This window comes from Notamacropus eugenii, chromosome 4 (assembly GCF_028372415.1).
Source record: "Notamacropus eugenii isolate mMacEug1 chromosome 4, mMacEug1.pri_v2, whole genome shotgun sequence".
In the NCBI taxonomy this organism is placed as follows: Eukaryota; Metazoa; Chordata; class Mammalia; order Diprotodontia; family Macropodidae; genus Notamacropus; species Notamacropus eugenii.
The window spans coordinates 462,848,589-462,866,530 of NC_092875.1; the positions used below are offsets into that span (position 1 = coordinate 462,848,589).

Genomic DNA, 17,942 nt, shown 5'->3' on the forward strand with positions numbered 1-17,942 from the left:
TATTTGTTTCTTTCCCATCCATTAATAGGCCCGTGTGACCTACTTAATTCACATGGAAACCTAAGTCACATGGGTCAAGTCACATGGAACAGGAAGGGGCAGAGCTAGAGCCAAGCTGAGAGGGAGTTAGTCAGAGAACAATCAGAGCTGGGAAAGCCAGCACCTAGCCTTTGCACATAGGAGGTTTTGTTTAAAGGACCTGGTTTGTGGGAAGCCTAGCAGGGGGCAGGCTTGGGGATGGTGTTGTTCCCTGCATTGTTACTGTGTATAGGTTTCGTTACCATGATGGATCTGGCTTTCTGGTGTCTGGATAAATGTTTTGGTTCTGCTTTCCATGAGGAGAGTCTGTGGTATTTCTCAATTGAGAACTGCACCGGGATATTCATGGCAGCCTTAGGTTTTGTGAATATCATGTTGGTGCTACAGACACTGACTAGCTGCGTGACCCTGGACAAGTCACTTAACCCCCTTTGCCTCAGTTTTCCCACCTGTAAAATAAGCTGGAGAAGGAAATGGCAAACCATTCCAGCATCTTTGTCAAGAAAACCCCAAATAGGGTAACAAAAAGTGGGACATGACTGAAAAACGATTGAACAACCACAAAGATCAGCTTTTTCCAATCAATGAAAAGAACTCCCACAGTGGGAATGCATTAATTTAGCGCTGTCTCATGATTTCCATCTGACCCTGAGTGACCTCTTCAGTGTGCTAAGGTAGCAGGTTCTGACAAAATAAAGTCCAGTCTGGTGGCTGTAAAGTATAATTGCAGGTATTACATATTTTTTGCTCAAAAAGTTAGAACAGATTCATGGGTATCCGAAGGATCCTTTTCTGATTGGTATCATCATATTTTTGTACCTGCAGTGAAAAAGTTTAGAAATGATTAGAAGTAACTATTCTGTTGCTAGAAAATTTTCACTTATTCTGAGGAAGCATAGTTAGTGCCTGTTAATATTTTCCCCATCTTCTTTCCTATCAGTGTTACTTCATTAATTCAAACTATGAACCAGGGCATTATTCAAAATAGGAAATGCTATTACGGAAGGTTTCATGAGGAAGCAAATCCATTATGAAAATATTATACATGGCTTTCAATCTCTTAACATATGAAATTATTTTTAAGGTTACCTTTGCCTAAAAATTTATTAAATCCTAGCCAGAGCTTGGAGAAAATATAGTTCAGTGCTGTCTGCAGAAGTGATAGAGTGAGGCTTGGCTGGGGGCAGGAAGGGAGGATAGTGGACTTGTCTCTTAAAATGGCAACAGATATGCCTTCCCATTGATTGAATGGAAATTAAAGAAAAGCTAACTAGAATAATTCAAAACTAGTGAGGTAATTAAAAGGACACAATTCACAAACATTTATTAAGCACTTGCTATTTATTCAGAAGAATGTGCTGAGGTTTTTTCAGAAGATGCTGAGGATACAAAGGTAAAACAACGAAAAAGCCCCTGTCCTTAAAGCGACAATAGTGTATAAATATGATCCAAGGTACAATACGAAGGGGCAAAGGAGGGAGAGAGACAGAATGTTAGAAAGAAACTCAGAATGAGAGTTTACTTTAAGGAAGGTCGATATCTGCAAAGATATCAAAAACAACGAAGAAGATAATCCTGACCTAGGTCTGGAAATAAAGACACTCTAATGCTTTGCCATTTCCTTCTACAGCTCATTTTACAGATGAAGAAACTGAGGCAAACAGGGTTAAGTGACTTGCCCAGGGTCACACAGCTAGGAAGTGTCTGAGGTCAGACTTGAACTCATGAAGCCAAGTATTCCTGATTCCAGGACTGGCATTCTATCTACTATGCCACCTACCTTCCTGCTCAAATGCTATCTCCCCCCGTCCCCCAAATCTATTTTAAGGTAAGAATTGGACCAATGGCTTCACTGATAATGGGAGTTCCTATGAATGAAACTGCTTTATTAATGCAGTTCCACACTATCTCTAAAAGAGTTTGAATGACTTGCCCAGGATCATGCAATCAGAATGTCACAGTTGTGACATTTTGCACTATAAAATGCTACCTAAATGAACAAATGTCACCCAATACATCAACGAGTCTAGCACTTATTAAGTGTTCACTACATACTCAGAAATGTGCTAGGCATTCTAGATATGAAGAAAAAAAATGAAACTGCCCTGTCTTCAAAAAGCTTACAGATTTTTCTCAGAAGAGATGGGCACAATGGGACTGACAATGAATGAGTAGTTCAAACTGGAAGAAATCCTGAACACTTGATGTGGAACACAGTGATATGAGGCTGGCAAGCAGGGGTGTGCTGGTAAATGTTTAACAACCAGCTCAGAGAGGGCAGGACTTATTTTTAAGTTTAATTTGCTTTAAGCGTAAACAATCAACAAAACAATAAATCAAGCCCCAATTTATAGAATTTGCCAATTTCTGAGGTGTAGATGCTCACTCGGCCAATTTAACAATCAGCTCTTGAGCTAGCACCAGACGGTTCCAGCAAAACCTTGCTGGTAAGACAAGCCACAACCAGATTATGAAATCGTCAAAAACAAGGCTGAGGATTCTGTAGTGGATTATAAATGCAATGAGGAATTATTTAAGGTTTTTGCACAATGGAATTGATATATGTGCCATAGGACGATTACTCTGGAAACTGTGTGAAGCATAAATTGGAAAAGAGAGAGCCTGGGGATGGGGAGGTGCACGACTGGTTAAGGGCCTGCTGTAGTTGTTCAAGTGAAAAATAAGGGTTGAACTAGGGTGGTGGTAGTCATGTGTGTGAAGCAGGAAAGGAATCTTGGAGGTAGAACTGGCAGGATTTGGCTGTTGTTTAGATGTGGGGATATGAGGGGAGAGAAGCAAAAAAATGATTAAAAGTTCAAGCCTAAGTAGCTGGAAGGACAGAAATATTATAACCAAAAATAGGAAAGTTGGGAGGAGAGTAGTTTGGGACGTATAGAATTTGAGGTACTTGACAAGACATCTATGTACAGTCTAGCAGACAGCAGATGTAAGAGAAGAAATGATGGATACATGTGCACAGACAAACATGCACACAGATAGGTTTAATAACATACAAATGGATATATATACATACACATGTACATTTAAGATCACCTCCATAAAGGCAATAATTAAAGTGTTTGAGATGGATAAACTTACAAATTGAGTTTATAGAGAGAAAAATGGGCCTGATAACAGCCTTGGAGAACAACTCCACTTAGTTGGAAGAGAACAAAGGAAAGAGATAGAGGAAGAATATGGAGAAAGAGAACAAGGAAACAGCACTGTTAGGAAAGACAAAGGAGACCATCAAGATGTATCTGGACAACAGCATCTAGTGCTGCTGAAAGAATAACAATAACATTTGACATTTACATAATATTCTAAGTGCTAAGCACTTTACAAAAATTATCTCATTTTATCCTCCCAATAACCTTGTGAGGTGCGCTATTATTGTCCCCATTTTACATATGGAGCAACTAAAGCAGAAGGAGGTTAAGGGACTTGCCCAAAGTAACCCATCAAGGAAGTGTCTGAGGCTGCATTTGAACTCAGGTCTTTATAAAAAGTGCTCTGCTTATACAATCTCATCGGGGTTTCACAACCACCCAATACCACATGTATTTTTGCCTCAAATTTAAAGAAGAGGAAATTGAGGCTCCAAGACACGAAAGTGTTTGCTTGTCCACCAAAACGCTGCTAAGTCAGAAGCTGAACTTGTGTCTGACTCCCCCAGAATCCAAGACCCACTCTGTCCTTTCCGTCATAATGCCTCTCCAATATTGCTTCAAATGCTCAAATAAGAACCACAATGAGTCCAAGGACAATTAAAATGGCCATGAAAGGAAAACTGAAAAACCACCTTATGAGAAAGCTCTTCCTGTAACTTGACAAATCAATTTCAGAAGGGAACAGCCACACCTAGTTATTAAGGGTCCGTGTGCCAGGAACTTTTCTAGGCACTGGGGAGTCATATAAGCCATTAGCCCAGAAGGTCATGTGACTGCACAATTTTCACTATACCTGCATTAAAAGTAGCAAATGATAAACAAGTCATTAGAAATTGATTATAAAAGACAGATGAATCAATCAGGAGGCTTCTTGCTGCTGGACTGCTAAATAACAGGTAAAAATTATTATCTTTCCTAGAAACAAGTCTGTTCATAGCTTAAAATGAGTAAAATAAACTTTTTAAAATGACATTTGAAAATCCGTTAACATTTTTTCATACCAAAATCAAACATCTAGTACTCCCTGGGACACTGAAGCACACTAAGATGATGTCAATCATATATACTATATGTTTCCTTCAACCAGATAAGAACTTTTTTAATTTTAAAATTATTTTTAATATACAGGCATTTATTCTCTCTCTCCCACTTCTTAATGGAAGGAGAAAAAACCTTATAAGACATTTGCGTAGTTAAGCAAAACATATTCTCAAATTTGCCATGTGAAAATGTACATCTCATGTGTTAGGAGTCCATCACTCTTCCCTCAGGAGGATGGGAAGCATTCTTTATCACTGGATACCTGGAATCATGGCTGGTCACTGCACTCATCAGAGTTCTTAGGTCTTTCAAAATAGATTGTCTTTACAATGTTATTACATAAATTGTTCTTCCAGTTCTGATTATTTTACTTGACTCTGCATCAGTTCATAAAAGTCTTCCAAGGCTTCTCTGAAACCAGGCTTTGCCTCGTTTTGTACTACAAAATATTTCATACATTTATACACAATAATTTTTTCAGTCATTCTAAGAACAGAATTTAACAATAATGGTAGAAACCAGAGCTAATGATAATTCCTTACTTTTCTCCCCCCTCACTCATCTATATCACTAGCAAGGAAGTTGCTCATCCTGATCTCACAAATCAATGCAGGTTAACTTCAAAGAGGACAGCCTAAATCAAATCTCATCTAGTTTTAACTCAAGATCATACAGAATGTGCTTGTTATATTAATATAATAAAAAAGGAAAACATGCAAAAGGCAGCCATATTCTCATTATCACCAAAAGCTCAAACCAAGGGTGGTATCAGAGAGGTGTTATTATTAATTTTTATTTTAAAAGTTCTTTTCATAGTAGGGGAGTTTGAAGTATGGAGTAAATATAGAATCTTCAATGAAATGGCAATACTTCTGTTTGTTTTTTATTAATCTATGAAAAGATCAAATTTTGATTAACCAGAGTGACTGTCAATTAATGATGAATTGATGGAATAAGGAATGAGAGTGTAAAGGAATAGAAGACTGAATTAAACTAAAATAAAAAATAAAATAATTTAGATTTTTTAAAAAAGTATAATATACTCAAATCAACAGACTTAATGACCATGGTGGATGCTATCTCGAGTAGAGCTATTAATATCATATGGAAAAAAAGACAAGATACATCACGGGTTTTTTGTTTGTTTTTTTTTTAAACGATCAACATTCCTCTTAAAAGGTGATTCTAGTTGCTTTATGGATTGGTCAATTAAGTTTGAGATCTTAGAAGACACAATACATCTTAAAGTGCTATGTGGCAGATGTTTTGGTTGAGTTTTTTAAGAATTAGACTGAGCTACAACCAATTTTATTTTGATGAACTGTTTTTTGTGGGGGGGAAGGGAGAAGAGTTAGAATTCTATGACATCTTAAGACAGAGAATCTTCACTTTCTTGTGTGTCACAGAGTGATGCCTATATGGACTCCTCAGACTTTTAAAAAATGAATAAACTACATGGAATTACATAACAATACAATTACACTGAAATATAGTTACCAAAACATTTAAAAAACAACAACTCCCCAGACACCTTGCCTTAAAGTAACTGGAGAAGTCTAATGGAATCAAAGAGATGATCATGCCAGAACTTTCTAGAGGCTGGTTGAAACACTAGTACCAACACTTACTGTCTACGTGACTCTGGGTACAAGACAACCTCTCTGGGCCTTACCTTTCTGATCAGTAGATACAAGACGATGCATGGCCTCAACATTCCCTCCCAGCTCTTACTATTCTACGATCTCGTGACTTGAGAAGGCATATCAACGGCTACATTTCAATCATCTATTTTAAGACGAGGTCATTGTTGTTAAAAACCAGTAACTTGGATAAAGGCACCGGCAACATGTTCATCAAGTCTGGAGAAGACCCAAATTGGGCAGAGTTGTGTGCATTATAGGAAACAGGAGGTAATTCCTTAAGGCAAAGGCATGATAATATCCATAAGAACAACAAAAAAACAGACATGAGAAGTAAGACACTAAGTAGGTAAGTACTACAGGAAAAAAAGACCTGTAATTTGTAGTGAGACACAAGCCACAGGAAAGGGCTATATCTATGAAACCTAAAATGCTCACGGGATCATTAAGAAGTATGAAACTTTCAAGACTGGGGAATAATCTATTCCATTTAGCCTATGGTATTAATGAATGAATGAATGAATCACACATATCTATGTATGTATTATATGGCTAGATTAGTCTTGGGTTTATTAATTAAATACAAATATAAATCTTCTTTTACCTAAAAAATTTCCTAAAGTTAAAAAATGTATCATGACACCATCATCAACAGAAGAATAACCTCTTCAGCTTCAGGCATTATCTGTAGCAGATGTTTAATAAATCTGTATTGGCTTTTGGGGGAGGGTTGGGGATAGGGAAGGAAGCTAGAGATCTCCTGTGACTTCATCAGTATGGGGAATTCCAAGTATAGAAAAGAAACTTCCTTCCCCTCCCACCGATGACAGATCATCTGTAACTTACAGCCTTTGCAAACTCCCTGGAACACAGAGATTAAGTGACTTGTCCAAGGTCACACATTCAGCGTGTCAGAGACATCGCTCAAAGCTAGATCTTCCTGACTCCAAGAGTAACTCTCTGGCCGCCATGCTACGCCACACCAATGAATAAATTACCTAACAGTCTTCAAACTGTGTTAACTTTGTGATCATAATTAAATTTTTCCACACTTCAAGTTATCTTTTTTCTTCTAGATTATCTGTTTCTTAGTATCTAATTTTTCTGTTTTCTAATGCTCACCAATTACACTTTCTTATTTTCTAGGTCATAAAGTGATGGTGCCCCCCAAAGCAATTGATTTTAAATGGCACCGCAGACGCTGCCTGTCATACTTCGGCCACTCAGGAGCAGTTCTCTGAGACGTAAACCAAAGAAATGTGAATGAACAGTTTATACCTACCAGAAACAAAAGTAAGAGAAAACATCATTTATACTATTTATTAGTGGATGTAAAAAAAATTTTCTGCAGAAATTTCTAAGCCAAGCAGTTGTCTGGTTGCATAGCAGATATCTTTCATAGGCAAAACTATGGCTTATACTTTAATTTAAAATCTACGAGCTAAGAATCTGGTAAAAGACTTTCTGCTTAGAATGTCTCTCCATTTCAGCCAAAAAAACCACACTAAACATAATTCCGTGGTCTCTCTCATTTGTCTTAAAACAGTCTGAATGTCATATAGGGTTAGGCTGTTGAACTGCATTTTCAGTATTTTATTTTTAAAACTGATGTTATTCTCCATTTCAGACAGCAATGACAGGCGGAAGTTCATTCAGTTTCAGCCATGTTTGTCCATTCTTGTAATTCTGTAGCATCAGCTGCACTCCACAGCTTTGCAAAAGATTTCAGCCTTTTTCTAGGAAAGAGGAAAAAAAAGTACAAAATATGTCATTTCAGATCCTGAGAACGATGCTGGTGAAAACACCGAAGGGTATGAAGACAAATGTTGCTGAGAACAGTACGCTGGCTGGAGAGGCAAACTATCACATATTGGTTTGATGTCACAACGTACCAGATGCCAACAGCAAGGCTAACTTCAGCTCCAGGCTCATCTCTCATCAAAGCAATTTTACAGATTTCAAAACTTTTATATCCCAAGTGGAAGAGCAAAAAATTTTGTAAGTCCTCTATAGACTTTATTACTTGTAAATTAGAAGCTCTAAATAACAGCACGTGGAAGCTGCCATCTTCTACTGAGATTTCACTCTTGTAGTTCCTTGGGGGGAAAAACTCAGTAAAGCACACAGGAGACTTAATATTTGTCTTTGAACTTTGCGGTACACTTGATCCTAAAATACTCTTACAGAACCCAAGCTTATAATTAGTTCCTATAAATTTCTCCCTGGAAAATATTCAGTCAAGGTGTTGGGAAGGGGCCTCTATGGCTATGCAGTTGTGATCTTGTCTGATTGAGTATTTCAGGGACAGAGGGGAAGCCAACTTGCAGTTCCATGGTAAAGGAATTGTGAATAACAGGAATCTTGGCTGAGGTGCAATGTTTTCTAGGGTGAGGCAAAAGTCACTCTACTATCAGTTACAAGGAGATGATACCAAGATGGAATGAAGAGCCAGCGTTGACCTTGGAACAGCGAGCGGTACCAGAGTAAGAGTTGTTCACAGACTGAGAGTGAAGGGACCTTAGAGGCCATCCAATTACTCTTTAGAACAGGAAACTCATGCCAGAGAGATGGAATAATCTGCCCAAGATCACACAAATAGCAACTGGCAGAACTGAGATTAGAATCCAGGTCCACTAACTCCAAGTACAGTCCATGGTATGTAGGGAGTAAAACCATTTTTGTCAAAATTTGTTTACACAGTACTCTGAATTGCTGCTATGTTTGTGTAAAGGTTAAAAGAATCTAACTCTAACTCTAGAATATTTAAATAAATAAGGAATTAATCTACAAAATGGGCAATACACACAGGGATAATTCAGTTTAGATTAATTATGTCATCATTTTGGCAAATTTCCTCCTATAATCTTAATTTTTTAAAATGGTTAAAACAAAAATTATAGATTTGAAGTGGTTTCTACTTTTAATAATTTCTTTTGCTTCCATTTGTATATGTTAAGTGATTCATTTCAATATTTACAGGAATGACTAAAAAACCAAACTGATTTTTAAAGATGTGATTAAAGGGAGCAAGATGGTTCCACCTGAGCTTTTACAAGGGCTGTTTTTCATTTTACCCTAATGACGTGTTTCTGGGTAGTCATGGAAGTATTTGAAGCCACACTGGACGCTCATTTACTGGACAGTTCCCTCACCCCTGTTCCCATTGGATGGATTCATTACAAAGTCAAAAATTCAGTGGGATAATTCTGACCTTTTCACATTGACTAATCTCTCAAGTTCCTTGGATTTGTAAGCCGCTTTCTTTAAGATTTCTCCAGGGACATCTGCTAGTTTGGCTACGTTTAGTCCGTAGCTTCTCGAAGCAACTCCTCTGGTTATTTGATAAAGAAAAGTAACGAAGTCGGGGATTTCCTCATCTTCCTGACCTACAGCAGAAAAGTTCAGGGGGGGGGGAGGGAGAAAAATAGATTGAGGAAAGAAAACACATTAGGAAACTGAAAGAAATCAAAGGATTAATTGGGATACTTAAAATGCTATTATCTTTTCTTAACATTTATTAAAATTTACAACCTAAAAATCATATTTGTTCATATTTTTTTTACATATTTTACATAATATACCATTTTACCTTTTTTCCCACAACTCTGTAAAATGGATAAATTTTGCTGAGATAATATTTTTGTGCTGAGGGCATCTTGACTCACAAAATCAGAACGGACTCTGGAAATCAAAACTAGCTTTACTACTTAATTTTCCAGATGAAGAAACTGAATTGTAGCTACATATAATGCGTTGGCATTAGATTTATAATAATTCAATGTAGAAAAAGACTTCACCTTTGGGTAATTTGCTGTTAAATACACTGGAGCTGGTACGGAGCTAATCTTGAGAGATAATGGTTGTAAGCATACTAGAATCATCTCTCTTTTTTTTTTGTAAGACAACCTTCAGAATTTCAATATATAGGAATGAGGCCTTTCTGGTTAATGAAAAATTCTGGTTAACTGAAAATTAACGTATTAATCATATATTATTATCTTTCAAAGAAATACAATATAATAAAATTAACAAGGTAAAAAAAAAAACCATGATGAAGATAATTTTATCTTTTAGTTTTTGATTAATCAGAAAGTACATTAGGATCCTGTCCTGCTACAGATCTCATTATGAATATAAATGCACTATACAAAGCGACCAAAAGGAAGAAAATTTCTAAGTTATTCGAACATTCTAGTTGCCTGCATTCTGAATAGATGGCAAGTTTGCTCTGCTAAACTACCCAGTAATGCAGTTCAAATTGCAGTCATCATAATTCAAATCTGACTTTTAATCTTCAAAATGAGTAGCTTTTATTAACCATTTTTATTTGATCTTAAAATAACTTTTTAAAACTTACAAATGTCATTATGAACCCATCCAGTTATTACTTTCCTGCACAGAATCCTGTTTACAACCTACTTTAACAAAAATAACAGAGTTTTGCAGGCCTTCAGGTCTTTTGTTGGCACCATCTTATAACAAATTCTTTTTGGTTCTTCACTAACTAAATCCCTGTAGATCAGACTCAAGATAAAAAAACCACAAATATGAGGATCCAGCATGTTTTACCCTTTTTAACAGGTGAAAACCAAAACAGTCCAAAGCAGGAACAGAATCTAGCTTGACAGAGAAAAGTACAATGGAATTTTCCATCCTCTTTTTCTCTCTCTATTTAGTAAGAGGCAGATAATACCTTTCTAAGGGTGGCTGCCAGGAGTGGGAGGCGAAAAGAATGCTGACTCTGAGAAGTACAGAAACTCAAGTTCTCCATTACAAAGAGCTAAGAATATTTTTGTTAATTAAAAAAAATCAAGACAACAAAGAGCAGGTGAGGAAGTAAGTCTGAGCAGACTGAAGCTTAAGTTGCCAACCAACCATTGCCCTCTTTTCCCCAATCTTAGATATAGTTACATCACCAGGAAGAAGGTGAAGGACAAGCGAAAAACAAGGCTTCACTCGAGAATGAGACAGATTCTACACAGGGCCTTGTATAGCAAACAGGAAAAAACTGACATTGCCACAGTGAATGAATCAGACAGGCACAATGAAATAAGAATCTGCAAGAAGTCTTTTCATTCTCTAATAATTGAAAAGGTGAAGACTTTGAAAATAACAGATGTCAACAAACATTGATGCACCAACTGTGTGCCAGGCACTGTGCTAAGGCTGGCACCGATAGAAGTCTAAGAAACTAAATATTTACTGGTATCCACAGCCCTGAGCACAGTGCCTGGCACACAGTAGGTGCTTAATAGATACTTCTGTTAGCTTTCATAAAGGGGCAGTTATTGTAATCACAGTCAGTCCTCAACATCTGGGCATTTAACTTTTGTTTTGGCAACCACACATATGCCCAGCTAGGCTCACTAGAAAAAAATGAGAGGCACAATGAGCACAAGTTTATATCCAACAAAAAGGAAAGTGCTGAAGTAACCTCTCCAATGCTGCTGGGCGGAGCTGTTTAGAGCCCTTTGGTCATGGCCTGACAGGAGCCTCACACTGAGGGAGGGGCTTTTCAATGGGGAACTGTTCAACTGTAGAAAGGAAGACTAGAAATGGCAGATTCCCCATTTCCCTTTTTTACTTTGAGGTTCTTCTGATACTGTCCCTGCCCCTTCCCATCCTGTCCATGTTGCCTCTCCTCTCCCCAACATTTTATGGGTTATTTAATGGTTACTGTATTAGGAAAAAGGAATGTTATCAGAATTAATGTTTTATTATAAAGAATTATAGGCAAAAAAGTGTATTCTAGCAATCTCTTACTAAAGATTACAATTTTTGGTGGTCACCAGGAACCCAACACCCTATTTGTCATAGGTTCGATGTATCAACATTCCTGTTTTTGACCTTCAGGCCATTTTCTAGGAATGTTACCCTTGTGAAAGTTAAGGATTTAATTCTTGCAGGAAATCTGCTACAGGTGAGTTGTATTTTTCATTTGTTGTCCTCATTATTCTAGGATAATTAATATAGGAAAAGACTACTAAAAGTTAATTCATTTATCAACATTTTACAGTAAGTGGTGGGAAAAAAGTTCTGATTGTTATTTTATTTTGAAAAATGAAACTAAAGTTATTAAAATAAGGTTTACCTTATTTAACAAGACGTAGGTAATGACTGCAACCATCTGCTAACTTTTAGAGTAAAGCATGAATAGCATTGATTTGGGTGGGAGGGGGGCATAATTTTTCCAACAAAAATGTATGATAGCACAATATGATATTTATCATGTTTGACTTATACAGCACATTCATAAACACTGTCTTTGTCATAAAAATATTTCAGAGCTTCATCAATTTCCCCAAAGTCCTCTATTTATCTTTGGTATTCAGATCATCCTCTCCTGAAGTTCCTCCTGACAATCAGCAAGAGACTGACAAGGCAACTGAAATTCAGAGATAGAGCAAATGCTAAGCAGGAGGGCTGTGTGTGGACTTATTTTATAAACAGTCAATTCATGAGTGAATGTTTTTGTGCTATGGTGACTTTTGCTTCTCAGGTTGGAGTCTGGTCTAGGAGACGGAGAACTAGCCTTGAAGTCAAAACCTGGGCAGGGTTCAAATCCCAACACACTGGCTGTTTGACCCTCAACAAGTCATTTAACTTTTGAGGACCATGGACAACCCATTAAGACTTTAAATTGTAGATCTGTGCTATTAATTAGAATTTTTTCTGGGGAATTTCCTATAAAGAAGAAATCACAGGTCTTTAGAACATAACAAAAATAGACTTGGAGGGTAATTTTATTATTTTGAATGCCGACAGAATTCTTTCACTTTCATCTCTGATTTATGACATATTGCTGGTCATATATTTCATTTATTTGATTTGTTATTGTCATTTCCGACTCTTCGTGATCTCGTTATGGAGTTTTCTTGGCAAAGATACTGCAGTGGTTTGCCATTTCCTTCTCCTGCTCATTCTACAGATGAGGAAACTGAGGCTAAGAGTTGCCCAGGGTCACACAGCTAGGAAGTGTCTGAGGCCAGATTTGAACTCAGGAAGATCAGTCTTCCTGACTTTAGGCCCAGTACTCTATGGACTGCGCCCCCTAGCTGCCTGAATTTATTTGAAACTGAGTCCTTAGTCAGGAACAGTTTCACAGCTTCTAGTTATAACATTTTCCTATTTAGCCTTCCCTACCAAAAAAACTTAAGAGCCTAATTCAGTGCCACACTGTGGCAATCAACTCGTCTCATCATTTGTATGGTGCTTGAAGGTTTTCATTGGCTCATTTGATGCTGACAACAGCCTTGGAGGTAGGTGCTATTATCACCTCTATTTTATTGGATTCGTTTGGGAGCAGTTAAGTGACTTGCCAGGGTGATACAGCTGAAGTATCTGAGAAAGAATCCAAATCCAGGCCTTCCTGACTCCACTCCAAGTCCAACAAACACTCTACAGTTTGCTGTCTGGTAGTATCTATTCCTTCTGTTCCCATTAAATGGACCATTCTGTTTCAGCCTTCTGAGTAGTATTAACATGTAAACAAGTTAAAATCCCTTTGAACAATGCATGTTCCTGTGAAGAGCTATAACTACTGCTATAGGATATTTTCCAGTAATGCATTGTGGGTAAAAGGCAAGGGCTGCCTTTCCATTTCTTTTTCTTTCTTTTTTGGAGGCAATCGGCATTAAGTGACTTGCCCAGGGTCACACAGCTAGCAAGTGTCTGAGGCCACATTTGAACTCATGTCCTCCTGACTCCAGGCTCATTTTCACGAAATGGATCATCTCTGTAAGAGTAGTAATTAAGGGAAATACAGGAAAAAAGCTTTTCAACTGATCAGACTTCATAAGAAAAGTCTCATCTCAGGTTTCCAGGACGAATAACAACTCTACACTCTAGTGGTATAATAACTTCCACAAACGTGTCTACATAGGATTCTGCTGAGCGATGCATCATTGGGTCTTAGGCATTTATGTCACTATTCATGGATGAAGATGAGACAAGGAACTTGGAGGAGACACACATGAACATAAATCCAGTTAGGGTTCCAAGGCAAGAGAAAACATTTAGAGATGGTGTGTGTGTGCGTGTGTGCGTGCATGCGTGCGTATGTGTGTGCATGTGTATGTATGTGTGTCTGCGTGTCTGCGTTCATGCATGTGTATGTGTGTGCATGTATATGTATGTGTGTCTCTGTGCGCACGTGTGTAGGTGCATGCGTGCGTGTGTGCATGTGTATGTATGTGTGTCTGTGTGTGCATGTGTGTGCATGCGTGCGTATGTGTGTGCATGTGTATGTATGTGTGTCTCTGTGTGTGCATGCATGCGTGTGTGTGCATGTGTATGTATGTGTGTCTGCGTGTGTGCGTGTGCATGCATGTGTGTGCATGTGTATGTATGTATGTCTGTGCGTGTGTGTGCGTGCGTGCATGTGTGTGCATGTATATGTATGTGTGTCTGTGTGTGCGTGCATGCGTGCATGTATATGTATGTGTGTCTGTGCGCGCGTGTATAGGTGCATGCGTGCGTGTGTGCATGTGTATGTATGTGTGTCTGTGTGTGTGTATGTGTGCATGTGTATGTATGTGTGTCTGTGTGTGTGCGTGTGTGTGTGTGGAAATATACCAGTTGTCGGCTTCATTTGCAGTGGGGTTGCTTTCTTTCTGTTTATCTTGTGAAACGTGTGGGAGCATCTGCATTTAAGTATATTATGTCCCAGATGGACTGTAGTAATAAAACATTAATGCTGCAAGTTATCTGATCACATAAATGAAGTAATTTTCAAAGAGCCTAATAATGTATATAATTAATTCAATAATAGAGTTCATTTCTAACCACTATAAGTGCTGTCAATAAATTCAGTGCCCCTTTCTCCTACTTGGAACATTTGCCAGAAATGAGCCTTAGTATGAAGCAATATCAACTAAGGCTTCCTATTTTCTATTTTTTCTAACTCCCTCCTATATTACTTTCTTTTACTTCCAGGTCCCCTGCCTCTGTCCATTTTCAGGATAAGAAGTACATGAAGCCATGTAAACATAAGACAAAGTGATAATTCAGACATCCATGATTTTGTTGCTACAGCTACTGCCTCCATTAACAGATCTCAACCTTTGTACCACCTAGTAAATGACCTTTCAGAGCTGTGCTTCCTGAAAAGCTCATCACCCAGCAGACAACCAGGCAATGGGATTGTCCAAACTTAACCAAGCTGGTCCTTGAAAGAGAAAAATTTAGTCCATCACTGCTACTGTACCCAAAACAGTGGTGGAAACCAATAAAATCTGTGTTTGTTTGGGACTATACTTAAGCACCCAATTTCTCCTAAACACCCAAATCAGGCATCGCAACAGGACTTTGTTGTTGTGGTAGTTCAGTTGTATCAACTCTTTGTGATTCCATTTGGGATTTTCTTGGCAAAGACACTGGTGTGGTTTGCCATTTCCTTCTCTAGCTCATTTTACAGATGAAGAAACTGAGGCAAACAGGGTTAAGTCACATGTCCAGGTTACACAGCTAGGAAGTGGCTGAAACCAGACTTGAAATCAGGTCCTTCTGATTCCAGGCTCAATGCTCTATCCACTGTGCCACCTAACTGCTCTACAACAGAAAGTTAGGGGAGGTCAACATTTCCACGTAATAATAAAGAATTAATATTAATAAAAAATAAAGCCCATATTCCTATATAAGTTCCAATCAAAGTGAAATTTAAGTTGGGACCTGCTAATCTTCTGCAAGGAATGTTTCATACCTGGGTTCTGTGTACTTTCATCTTCATTAACAAGAAATCCCATGTGGTAGTTCCCTACCCATTGTGGATATGCTTTTTCTAGTTCGCACACAGGAGGATAATGTGTGACAAACAGGGTCAATGACTCCACCTGAAACAATATAATAAATAATGTTTAAAGACACATTTTCAATTTTGTAAACCTAATTTGAAATCTTTTCTTATAGGAAGCGATAACATAGATAGGACTGGAAATAATGAAACTCAATCAAGCACTGAGAGCTAACAGAATACCATTTACACGATGAAATGAAATCCTAACACACGAGCTACGCAATCAAGGGCTTCTTGAAAGCGGGCAGCATCAGTCGTAAACACGTTAGCCACCATCACATCACACTCCCCCTTTCATTTGTATCTCTAGCAAGAAGACACAGCACAGCTTCTCATACTCATTCTCAAATCTTCCACTTGGATTTGTAAAATGAATTTGCAAAAGAATTGGGGGAGATTGTTTTGTGTGTGTGTGTGCGTGTGCGCATACACACAGATATGTATAAATATGTGTGTATGTACAGGCTGAAGGAGACTGTTTTGTGTGTATGTGTGTGAGTGCACATACATATAAATATGTGCATGTGTATGTGTATATATGTGTGTGCATATATGTGAAATGTATGTGTATATATTCCTTTACATATATACACACATATATGAGATCTATAAATCTAGATAGACATAGATATCTCTAGCTCTCTATAGATAGATGGATACACACACACACACACACACACACACACACACACATACACATATACTTCAAAGTACTCAGCCTTCATTAGATTTAATTTTTTTAAAGATCTGGTTAAGTTAGTAATCTTGAAAAATCAAAATTAGAGGTAGCACGTTCAATTCAGGATCATGTTGTATTATTTAAATTATTAATTCAGACTAGTTCTGATAGTATTAGTCAGACTTGTTTGTTTTTTATCATGGTAGGATTATGGAAGCCATGGTAAGTGGGCCATGACAGGCTTGGCCTCTATCACAATTTTAATAATTTTCTTGATCTTCATATCAAACAGATGAAGAATACATGTTAAAAATAAAGTTAAAAAAAGACAAACTAGTAGATGTCAAGGCAAGAATTTCAGTTACAAAGAAACACCTAAGCAAAAAAAAAGAAAAAAAGAAAAACCACATTAATCAAATGGTTTTTTTAAGTCTTTTATAAGCCATTCTTCCTGCAGAACATTCCTTACGTGATCTGCATAGCTCCTATGACGACCTCCTTCATTAACAACAGAGATTATTTTTTTGTTGGTTTATTTTTTTTTGCAATCACATGTAAAAACAATTTTTAACATTCTTTTTAAAACAATTTTGAGTTCCAAATTCTCTCCCTCTTTCAGAAGGCAAGCAATTTGACATAGGTTATACATGTGTAGTCATGCAAAACATATTTCCTTTTGATTATGTTGTAAAAGAAAACAAAGGTCATAAGAAAAAACACAAAACAAAAAGCCCTAAACTCAAGAAAAAATAAAGTTTTAAAACAAGTATGCTTTGGTCTGCATTTACACTCCATCAGTTCTTTTGCTAGAGATGGACAGCATTTTCCATCATAAGTTCTCCAGAGTTATCTTGGATCACTGTATTGCTGAGAATAGCTAAGTCAATCAATCGTGATTTAGAGCATTTTTTAATATAAATATAGACAGCTTTGATTTCTTCTTTTGAAAACTGCCTATTCATATCCTTTGACCATTTATTAATTGGGGAATGACTTGTGTTCTTACAAATTTGACTCAGTTCTACATATAGGAGGCCTTTAACAGAGAAACTTAATATTTTTCACAGTTGTGATTACTGTATACTTACCTCCACCTTAACTTTTCACCTGTTTAACCTTCTCTCCTTTCACCCTGTTTCTCCTCCAGAAGCAAAAGTGTTTTGCTTCTGATCACCATATGTCCCATAATCTTCCCTTCCTTCTCTTACTCCTTTCCCCTCTAATTCCCTGTATAAGACAGATTTCTATACCCAACTGAGTGTGTATGTTATTCCCTATTTGAGCTAATTCAGATAAGAATGAGGTTCAAGCATTCCCCTTCACTGTAAAAGCCCTTTCAAGCCTCTATTATGTTTGATAATTCACTCTACTTTATCTTTCCCTTCCTCCTTCTCCCAGTGTCGCTCTCTTTCTCAACCTTTAATTTAGTTTTTTAGATATCATAGTCAACTCATACCCAAGCCTCTGTAAATGTGCATTTCTTCTAACTGCCCTAATAATGATAAAGTTCTTACGTATTACACGTATCATCTTCCCATGGAGGAATGTAAACAGTTTAACCTTACTGAATCCCATATGAT

General features: G+C 37.4%; 1 protein-coding gene across 1 annotated transcript in view; it reads right to left on the reverse strand.

Moving 5' to 3' along the window:
- Positions 1-7,196: 7,196 nt before the first annotated feature.
- The window catches only part of MSH3 (mutS homolog 3), a 208,352-nt gene continuing 197,606 nt past the window's right edge, over positions 7,197-17,942 (reverse strand). The window contains 3 exon segments of the mRNA XM_072606261.1: positions 7,197-7,626; positions 9,102-9,276; positions 15,591-15,720. Coding sequence (XP_072462362.1) covers positions 7,539-7,626; positions 9,102-9,276; positions 15,591-15,720 — 393 coding nt within the window. The 3' untranslated portion in view covers positions 7,197-7,538.